This window comes from Beta vulgaris, chromosome 7, assembly GCF_026745355.1.
Source record: "Beta vulgaris subsp. vulgaris cultivar EL10 chromosome 7, EL10.2, whole genome shotgun sequence".
Taxonomy (NCBI): domain Eukaryota; kingdom Viridiplantae; phylum Streptophyta; class Magnoliopsida; order Caryophyllales; family Amaranthaceae; genus Beta; species Beta vulgaris.
Genome location: NC_079208.1, coordinates 6,587,296 through 6,598,628, shown reverse-complemented (window position 1 = coordinate 6,598,628; position 11,333 = coordinate 6,587,296). Strand labels below are relative to the sequence as shown.

General features: G+C 39.9%; 1 protein-coding gene across 1 annotated transcript; it reads left to right on the top strand.

The window, feature by feature from the left end:
• Positions 1–234: 234 nt before the first annotated feature.
• On the top strand, positions 235–3,380 carry LOC130592106 (high affinity nitrate transporter 2.4-like). The gene is made up of 3 exons (XM_057396273.1): positions 235–1,691; positions 2,190–2,305; positions 2,414–3,380. The coding sequence occupies exons 1-3, from the start codon at positions 888–890 to the stop codon at positions 3,102–3,104; spliced, it is 1,611 nt and encodes a 536-aa protein (XP_057252256.1). The 5' UTR covers positions 235–887; the 3' UTR covers positions 3,105–3,380.
• The last annotated feature ends 7,953 nt before the right edge of the window (positions 3,381–11,333 follow it).

The window sequence follows — 11,333 nt, the reverse complement described above, 5'->3', positions numbered from 1 at the left end:
TTAAAATTAGGTAATGGTAAGTCGAATATTTAAAACAAAATTAGCCCAATAGTAACTAGGTTAATTTTTTTTGGTGACTAGTTTAATCCATTTAGTAACTAGGTCTAGTTTAATATTAAAATTAGACTATCTTTTTTAATATTTTTTGATACAAATATAATTAAAGGTATTCCTATTCAAAAACTCGAGCACATAACCTTTGAAATAAAATGTGAGAATTTAACCAGTAATTCACTACAGCTTCAATGTTTAATTTATGTTGCAAAGTAAAACATAATATAGTCTTATAATTGTATGTAACGTATAAACATAAATACATTTTTTCTTATCTCTAACACTTTCATTAAGGCAATAAAATTCTCTTACCCCTATCCTATTGAAGTTTTTATTTAAATCCCCAGTTCCTTAGAATATTTTTTTACAAAAATCAAAATCATGTTATAACGTCTATTTTCCAATTTCTTACTAGCTAGACATAACATTACGAAAAGCTAATAAAATCGTTTATGAAATTTATGAGTAATAATATATTTGATAATTATAACTTACCAGCATTGTCCAAGCCAAGATACTAATCAATAAATATTAAAGTAGTCAAAGTTTAACTATTAAAAAAAAAAACTAGTCAAAGTTTCACCTCAAAGTAAACTTCAATAATACTCAAGGAAAAAAAAAAAAAAAAAACTTCAATAGGATCCTATAAATCCACCAGATATCTCCTCATTTTATTCCATTCCATAATACCTCAAAGTTCAAACCATTTCATAAACTAAAACGATATCCGAAAGTCACTGCCACTTTCTCTTATTACTACATCGAGCCATAGAACTCTTAGTTTCAACAAAAGCTAAGCTAGTTATTCGGATCTATTCATTTGCATCAGTAAGATGGATGACGAACTAGGTAGCTCAATGCATGGAGTTACCGGAAGGGAGCCAACCCATGCCTTCTCGGGGGTAACCTCCGGGGTGCCAACCGATACATCGACCAAGTTTGCACTTCCGGTAGACTCCGAACACAAGGCGAAAGTGTTCAAAATTTTCTCCTTAGCCCAGCCTCATATGCGCGCATTCCATTTAGCCTGGTTCTCCTTCTTCACATGCGTTGTCTCCACATTTGCCGCGGCCCCGTTACTCCCGATCATTCGAGACAACCTTAACCTCACCGATATTCACATCGGCGATGCCGGGGTTGCCTCAGTGTCAGGGAGTATATTCTCAAGACTAGCCATGGGTGTAATTTGTGATCTCATCGGACCGCGCTACGGGTGTGCATTTGTCCTCATGTTAACAGCTCCGGCTGTCTTCAGTATGTCTATGGTTGAGTCGGCTGTAGGGTATATAATAGTCAGGTTTTTGATTGGGTTCTCTTTGGCCACATTTGTCTCATGCCAATATTGGGTGAGTACCATGTTTAATAGCCAGATCATTGGTGCGGTTAGTGGCGTTACATCAGGATGGGGTGATATGGGTGGTGGCGCCACCCAATTACTCATGCCTGTGATGTTCGAGATCATCCAACGAGCCGGCGGCATCACCGCCTTCAAGGCGTGGAGACTTGCCTTCTTCATTCCTGGATGTCTTCAGCTCATCATGGGTATACTTATTCTTACTTTTGGGCAGGACTTGCCTGATGGCAATCTTAGTGAACTCCAAAACAAGGGTGATGTTTCCAAAGACAAGTTCTCTAAGGTAACTAATTTGGATCATTTTCACTTAACAATTACTCCGTCCATACCATATCTGATCCTTAAATATACTATTTTTGACCATGAATCTTTTTGTACTGTGTATTAACAGAAATTATAAAAAGTAGAAAATTTAATTGCACATCTTAAGACATAATCAAGAAGATTACATATTTTATATGTCGATGAGAAGTATCGTCAAATATCTGAAGTTTGAAAGTGATTTTGTTGTATGTAGCCTTACATTTAACAATAATGATTGAATTACATTTGTTTTTATAATACTGCATTACATTAATGATTTATGACAATAACACGGTGATTTGTGTTATTGATATTGACTTATTGCTTAACTGTTTCATTTTTATTTTCTTCTAGCTAGTCTACTGTTAAAACGACAATATCTAATTCCTATATAAAAAGTGAAAAGAGAAGTTACATTTTTCTCATTTATTGTCATATAGCTAGTAACCACACAAATTAAATTGGCTATCTGACGCAGGTATGTTGGTACGCAATCACCAACTACAGGACATGGATCTTTGTCATGATCTATGGCTACTCCATGGGAGTTCAGTTAACAACAAACAATATTATCGCTCAATACTTCTTTGACAGGTATATGTACAGCCTAATTATACAATTCTCTACTAATGATCATAATAGCTTAATAAACATATGAATTAAGTTTCTTTCTAAAGAATATTTTATTGTCTATGAACTCAGATTCAATCTCAAACTCCACACTGCTGGATTAATTGCAACGGGATTTGGCATGGCTAATATAGCCTCTAGGCCATTTGGTGGGTTTGCTTCAGATTGGAGTGCTCGTTTATTTGGGATGAGGGGAAGGCTATGGATGTTATGGTTTTTCCAGACAATGGGCGGTGTCTTTTGTGTGTGGCTAGGCTTGGCTAACACCCTTCCAGTCGCGGTTGTAGCCATGGTTCTCTTCTCAATTGGAGCCCAAGCTGCGTGTGGTGCGACCTATGGTGTTGTGCCCTTCATTTCACGTCGCTCCCTAGGGATCATCTCAGGTCTCACTGGTGCAGGTGGGAACTTAGGATCTATGATCACTCAATTGATCTTCTTCGCAAGCTCGAGGTATACGACCGAGCAAGGGCTCGTGTATATGGGTGTCATGGCCATTGCTTGCACTCTTCCTGTGGCATTGGTGCATTTTCCTCAATGGGGAGGCATGTTCTTTCCGGCTTCAAAAGACCCAGCGAAGTCTAGCGAAGAACATTATTACTCGTCCGAGTGGTCAGAAGTCGAGAGACAAAAGGGTATGCACGTGAATAGTGTTATGTTTGCTGAAAATAGTAGGTCGGAGAGAGGAAAAAGGACTGCGACTGCATCTTGTCCAACACCAGAACCATCTGCCCATGACCGTGATTCTACCCATGACCGTGTATAGGCAATATATGATGGTAATACTCCATCTATCCCATAAATAATTGCGCCTTTTCTTTTGGATCAAATTGTCAGGAGATATGTAGTAGCGGTACGGGTGCAAATGAAAGCAAAATTTCAAGAGAAGTACATAAGCAAGTGGGTTGAAGAGAATAAACGTCCAAGTATGACCTACTTGTTACACGGGTTTGTGAATAGGTTGGTAGCATAAGGGTTTTGGTCCATTTTTCCACTAATAAAGGAAATGGAGCAATTTTTAAGGGACATTTTAATAGAGTGCGGTAAGAATAATGTACATATTCATGTTTAGAGAGAATCTTCTCAATTGTTTTCAATCTATAAGAAAAAATATAGTCCTGTAAGGTATTGTTTGATTCATCTCAATTAGTACATTATTAATATTATATCGTTATAATTTTTACGAATATATGATGCAAGATATTTAAGTTCAAAGAGGTGCAGTGGGAGACGCGCACAAAAAATGAGAATGATAAAAAAAAACTTCTTAAATTGTCAAAAATTGGCCGATACTCAATTTTTATTATCTTACATGCATTGCAAGTTAACACAGCTAGTAGTAGTACTCATAATAAAAAAAAGTTTGTGAACATTATGCAGTTTACTATTTGAAAGATAAAAGAGTTCGCTCCTATCAAATAGTTACAGAAAACGTATACACTGAGAGGTATACAACTCCTTTTTGAATAAATGGATTCCTAACATAGTGAAAAAATAATGACACGTAATCATACTGAGTATGTCATATTTTGCTGAAATATAAGTTTAATTACCATAAGCACCATTAACAACACCAAATCCAATTACATACGGTACCTAAGAGTTATTGGTTGTTGAATGTAGTGCTTCAAAGTATGGCCTTCGTAATTTTATAGTCAATATAGTTTTATTTTACTTAATCAATTAGTGACTTTTTAATCATGTGTGTTTTTTAAATTAAAGAAGTGAGGCACTAATCTATCAGTAAGCAGTTAAGCACTCCACGTTCAAAGGTTAAGTAGTTGCTTTGTTTTAGAAGATTTAGTTTCTTTGTAGCCTATTTAAAGGCAGTAGGCCTCTTTGTCATTTCACTCAAGCAGTAATTATCTCTTGCTTCATTTTTCTTATATTTCCAATGGTATCAATAGGGGGTTAGATTCCCAAATTTGAGTTAAAAAAAAAAGAAAAAAAAATATTCTAAATAAGTCAATCTTTGCATGATTTTCCTAAATAAAGTCAAGCTATGGATTATTCCTTGAATATCATTAATAATCTTATTTTTCCTCGCATCATCTAATTGTGGTTTTCACACTTTTTTTCGGAATTCTCCTTCTTATTACTCAAATGGGTCTTCTTACCTCCATTATCTTTTGTACAATCCTTTGCCATAGGTTAGATAAATATTTTTGACCATCCCTCGTACAGAGCCTAACCCATAGGCCCCACCACTTGGAAGGAGGGAGTGAGTGGTAAGGGAATCCCTCCTCCAAGTGCCTTATTTGGTGGAACTTGAACCACTGACCTTGAGGTCATAAGGTAAATCCACATCAAATGAGCCAAGCCATGCGTGATAGTAGCAGAAATTGAATTGCGTCCTTTTCTCATTGTTCATTAGTTGTATGTATTCAAACTAATTACATTTCGTATTTCTTTCGCTATATTAGGAATCCTTCGAAAATGAAAAAACGTGCATTAATAAAAACGGAAATACAACTTAATGCGAATACAACCAAATCTAAATCAAACAAACAAGCTAAAATGAGCTTGATGAGCTAGTACATTCCACCTAAAATTAAAGAAGTAAACTGATACAAAACGCTTAGGAAGGGGGGCGTTGTTGGTCAGTGCTTGTGATGGTGGATTCGAACCTCGGAATGCTGATAGAAGTGGTAGAAGAAGCAGATGACGTTCACGATTCGGACAGCGAACAACCAACAACGAGCATCACTTCTCGCCGCATGAGCAATCCCAACAATCTACTATCGCTTGGGATTATGGGGTCATGATCATTTGAAGAGTCACGTTACGTGGTGACTCATTACTCTCACTCGAGAGTATTTCAGGTTTCTCCATGAAGTAGGAGAAACGCAGATGGGTGCGTGTGCTGAAAGCCCCAGATGCAACTGGATGCCGCCTTCAGATTTGAGGTTGTCAAGGCAAGGACCATTTAGATCAATGCCAAGCTAAAAAGAGAGCCACTTAAGTGGAGATCCTGAACACACCTCCGGTTTGCAAAACTGGAAAAGATACGTCCCAACCATGAAAACCTATCATCATCTCGTCCATGTTCACGAGTTTCTAGAGTTATCTTATCCCTCGGCACATATTCCCAAAAATCGACATATACTACTGTAATAACCTTGGACCACCTAACCTAACCCAACTGACAAACACCTGTCGATGTCCACAACCAACCACGGACAACATCTTTCACAACGCGAAAACTACGCACTCCTATTATTCAGAGATTTAACACGCGTTTTAAGAAAAAACTTGACATAACTAACTTGAAATTCCAACAACCACGGGGGAGGGAATGCCCGACACTAACAAGATGGAAGGGGAAGGGGGTGCCCGACGCTAACTAGGGGGAATAGGGGAGCCCGAGATAAAACTAGGGGATGGTAAGTAGAAAATAACCATAAACTATATAAGGAACGGTGCTTACCAGACACGAGGACGACGGTGGGGATGGGGACCATGCACGCATACAAGCCGACAGCGACAGGGACCCGGGGGGGTGACTGACAATGAAAAATCCGAGAATCAGTGGGTAATGGGAAGGGGGAAACACAGGGGAACCACCCTGAAGACAGAAAAACAGGGGAGGGGAGGGGTGCGATGACAGACTAATCAGGGAAGGGGAAATCGAAACCCTATCCTACATGGATAACAAGACGCAGGATGACTGGACACTGATGAAAAACAGGAACTAAAGGGGGTGGGGGGAAGGAACACTGATGAAAGACGAAGAAGAAGATCGGATTCAGGCTCGTCGGCGCCTAGCTGCATCCACCAGCGAGCCTACTAGGCGGCGGGTGATTGTTAGTTCTCTAGGGTTTGTGTCTTGGGGGGGGGAGACTTTGAGAGAGAAAAGTCGAGCTATGTTTTAGTCGGTATGGATGTAATGTATTTAGTCCTTCAATTCAATGTCAAAGAGTCATATACACCCTTTTTATCCAAATTTATACACCTTTGTATGTGACTAAGATGAAACTCTTGACTCCACTTTTTTTCCCCTAATTTGTGAACTCCTTGGAAATTTACAATAATAAGAATGAGTCTTCATTATATAAGGAATCCACACAAATTGGGTATAAGCTACTTTTGATGGCGAATCACTAGTAGAAAAACGACGATTTGCGTTGCCCCAAGTGCGTCGAATGTAAAGCAAAATGACGCAAAAGGGTAATTTGCGTCGCACGCAAAGAAGAGTGCGACGCACATCATATGTAAATGAGCACCAGTATGAGCTATATGCGTCACATCTACCATAGGTGTGTTGTAAAATCCCAATGTGCGTCGCACCATCAGACACATACGACGCAAATCATCTTCGCGAATTTGCGTCACATGGTACTTTAGTGCGTTGCAAAAGCCCAATTTGCATCGGACTTCATTGCCCGTCCGACGCAGATCCGCGGCCCACAACTTAACCTAAAAACTCCAGCCTTATACTTAACCCCGCCGCTTCCACTCTCACTCTCCTCTCACTCCATTTCGTTCCTTAAACCTAAAAACTCCAGCGGCCTTCACTCATCTCCTCTCTCTCTCTCTATCTCTTTCCCCCTCCCTCACTCACTCCATTTCGTTCCTTAACCTAAAAATTATAGCCGTCACTCATCTCCTCTCTCTCTCTCCCTCCCTCACTCACTCCATTTCGTGTTCCCTTCACCTAAAAACTCCATTTCGTTCGTTCATCATTTCAATTTCTTCACGTTTCACTCCATTTCGTTCGTGAAATTTCGTTCGTTCAACATATACCGATTTTGTTTTATGAGTCTACCGATTTCGTTCTTCGCACTCCAAGAATAAGGTAACTTGTTTATTTTCCTTTTTCTTCTTTTTTGCATGTCTTAATTTTTAGTTATTTGTCATTTTTTCCATATCTGTTTGAAGACCTCCTCGTTTTTTCAATTTCGTGACTGTCGACATTTCTTCGCTTTCCCAGTTCGGATTTCTAGAAATTTGACAAAGAACAACTGAAGAAGAGCCAGAAGATAATTGAAGAAGAACGAGGAGTTTGTTTAGATATGATTTTGTTGATTTTTAGGTTCAATTTTTCATCTTTGTTTTGTATTTTTTAGATCTGACAAAGAACAAAATTGAAGAAGAATAATGTTTACATTCGTTCAATTTTTAGATTCAATTTAGTTTTATTTTTGTTCAATTTTTAGATTCAATTTCGTTTTATTTTCGTTCAATTTTTATGTTCAATTTCGTTTTATTTTCGTTCAGTTTTTAGATCTGATTTTGTTTTATTTTCGTTCATGTGTTTCATTCTGTTTTGACATTTTGTATTTCATTCATGTTGGATTCGATTCTGTTATAATATGATTTTGACATTTTTAGATCTGATTTTGTTTTATTTTCGTTCATGTGAGTTAATGGTGAAATGAATTTTTTATTTTTTTGAAAAATGCATGAGCCATTTGCGTCGGATGTGGCCCTCTATCCGACGCAAATCCTACTTTTAAAAAAACTGAAACACATGCGTCGCACGAAGCCATGCGTGCGACACAAATGTGTGATTTGCGTTGCACCTTTGGCTATGTGCGATGCAAGTTACCCTTTTTTGTTGGGCTAGGGAGAGCCATCTGCGTCGCACCGTATACAACGTACAACGCAAATAGCTAAACGGTCTGCGAAGTTTCCGCATACGATCCATGTTCGATGCAAATAGGGATCCCAGGTCCGACACAAATCGACGTTTCTCTACTAGTGAATTCTCGTCAATCAATTTTTTTATCCACATAAATTAAGTTTAAACTGGGTTTTTGATACTTGAAAAACACTTTTATATTACACTTTTATATCATCAATGCTGAGGTACATTGGGTTTAATGTAGGAATGTAATATGCGAAAGTTGATGATTTATATTATGAGATATTGTTGATGGATGTTTGATTTTGGTGATGTGGCAGCAAATATTAAATGTAAGGCAAAATGACTTTTTTATTTCTTCATACTTTTGCAGCTTACATCCTTCCATATTTATACTATATATTGTCGGTTGTTTAGCCGACCTGAACCTTTTTCTTGTTTTTTTTTTTCTAAATTCCTCTTTATCTTCTTACATAGGATTTATACAAAATAATTCTAGACTCGTCTGCTAATTCTATTTTTCTATTTTTTCACAAACTTCAAGCTACATTTAGATATTTTTAGGATTCTTTGCTAATTGTTTTTCTAGAATTTTATACATTATTTTAACATTTACATGTATACCATTAATCATTTTAATTAAAGGGGTATGTGTTGGGCCCTCGATTTTCTGGAATAGGCGGGCTTCCCTAAACATTTCGAATTTCTAATTAATGTTGCAGTTGGCGAAGGAAGTGGGGAGACCGAGTCAAGCGACGTTACTTGGCGTCATTTTGGGCGGTTGAGATATATGCGGGATTGTGTTAACAGAACCCCCAAATTGTGGAACAACTCTAAAGCAGCTGGGGAGATATTTTCTTAAGTAGTATATATGCATAATTTGTAACCTAGTTCTGACTTACTTTTTTTACTTTCACTCTTATCATCTCTCTCTCTCAAGAAAACATCCACCTGTTATTCTTCTCTCTAAATATTTTGAGTTCCATCATCATTGTAATCAGTTAACTATTGTAACATCTACTTCAGACGTCATATTAGTGGATTGGTGATCAAGAGCATCACCCGCGGTTTTTCCCTTTTGGGTTTTCCGCGTCAACAATTTCTTGCTCTTTCATTATTTTATTCTTTACGCAATTAATTCTTTTTTATCATGTCATTAATATCAGTATGATGATTTGTTGTTGGCACCTAAACCTTTTTAGTACTTGGTACAAAATCGGCATAAACAATTTGGCGCCCACCGTGGGGCCACAGCAAGATCTTCATACGTTTATTGACAATCGCATCTTTTTGTTTTTATTTTCCATACTCTTCCATCTTTTCGTATTTGCTATGGCAGGACAATGGGTTACCACCCAGGAAGTCATTGACGAACTCAATCGCGTCAAAGCGGAGATGGCGACGTTAAAGGAAAGCTACGTCGCTCATGCATGGAGATCCAGAGCTTGAAATCCGCCAAGAAGACGTCCAAGGGGCCCAAGCCTCGCAATGTCCGCGGTTCCAGGATGCAAAATCTGGACGCGAAGGGTTCGAGACCCCAGGAAATCGTGCTGATCTCGGAGATGCTGATGATTCAGAAAAGGAAGACGCCATGACGGCGAGAATGACGCGCTGACCCTTCGAAAGAGTTCGCCCAAGGCCGTCTTGATGATCCATCCAGCAGCGTCTCCAGCAATTAGAAGACATGATCGCCGTATCCCTGGCGTCCCCAGGCCTATGGAAAAAGCTACTCCTAACAGTTATGCTGATTCTCCTTTTGCAGATCCCATAGCATTGATCGAGGTGCCCAAGAGGTTCTCCGTCCCGTCCATGAACTATACGACGGCACCACAGATCCCAACGACCATGTCGCTCAGTACAAGCAAAGAATGATTACCATCTCAATCCCGAAGAATATGCGGGAAGCATGCATGTGCAAGGGATTTGGCTCTACGCTGACTGGGCCAGCTTTGCAGTGGTTCATTAATCTTAATAACGGGACCATCTCTTCTTTTGCTCAATTGGTTAATGCTTTTAATATGCAATTTGCTAGTAGTCGCAAAATGGAAAAACAAGCTAGCGACTTACATAGGATTGTGCAAAAATCTGACGAGTCTCTTAAAGAATTTGTGAACAGGTTTAACAGGGAAAAAGTGTCATCCCGAATTGCGATGCTAGGACGGCCATCGAGGCGTTCAGACGTGGTCTGGATGAGGAATCGACCTCTACAAAGAGCTGACCAAATATCCATGTCCGACGTTCGAGGATGCTCAAGCCAAAGCGTTGGCCCAGATCAGGCTGGAAGAAGACATGCAGTCCAGAAAGGCTTATGCTCATGCCGACAGCCGGAAGGCAACGTCCAACAAGCAAGTTCTTGGCGTCAAAAGCCTTATGAGCGCCCGCAGCAGGTCCATAGCGTCCGTCATGATGGGCCAGTCAATGATTGGAAGAATGATCCCGGTCTTCCCCCCAAGCTAAGCGAATATGGTTTCAACGTCACTATGGGAGGTATTATAATACTTTACATTCTTTAGGTTCTCTGTTAAATGGCCTTTCAGGAATGAAATCGACGGCCATCGCGACAAATCCAAATGGTGCGATTCCATGGAGACCAGGGCATCACACTGACGAATGCGTCGCTCTAGGCGAGAAGTATCCCACCTGCTGAAGCAAGGATACCTAAAAGACTTGCTGACGGAGAAAGGTAAGCAGACGGTGTCGAAAATGACGACCGACGTCAACCGCCGTCATCCCCACCGCAGTCAAGGTAATAATGTCATTAGTGGTGGTTCAGATATCTGTGGACTAACATATTCTGCAGCTAAGCGGCATGCACGAGACGGTCTGAATCAAGACGCCGTCCCTAAAGAACTCCGTCACCCCGTGACATCGAGCTGGAGCCATGCCAATCACCTTCGATGACGCCGATCTCGGTGACGACAGGGACATACACCATGACGGCTGGTAATATCTCTAACTGTCAGTAATTGCTTGCTAAAACGTGTGTTAGTGGACAATGGCAGTTCAGCAAACATCCTGATGAGAGGCGCTTTAGAGGACATGGGGATCGATGAACGTGACGTATCCGCAAATCTACCGTCCTTGTCGGATTCAGCGGAGAATCCAACACACCATGGGAGAAGTGACCCTGCCCACCTTCGCCAAGGGAGTTAACATGCCAACTAAATTTTATGTCATTGACTGCCCTTCTTCTTAAATGTGATTTTAGGCAGGCCATGGATCCATAGCATGAAGGCTGTCCCCTCGTCATTCCATCAATCTTGAAGTTCCCTACCAAGTGGGGAGTGCAGGAAATCAAAGGGGACAGACGGATCGCGAAGGAATGCTACAAGACGTCCTTGAAGCCAAGAAATCAGAAGCATAGCAATTACAGATAGGGACGTTGGGGAACAAGACTTCGACGAGCAGCAA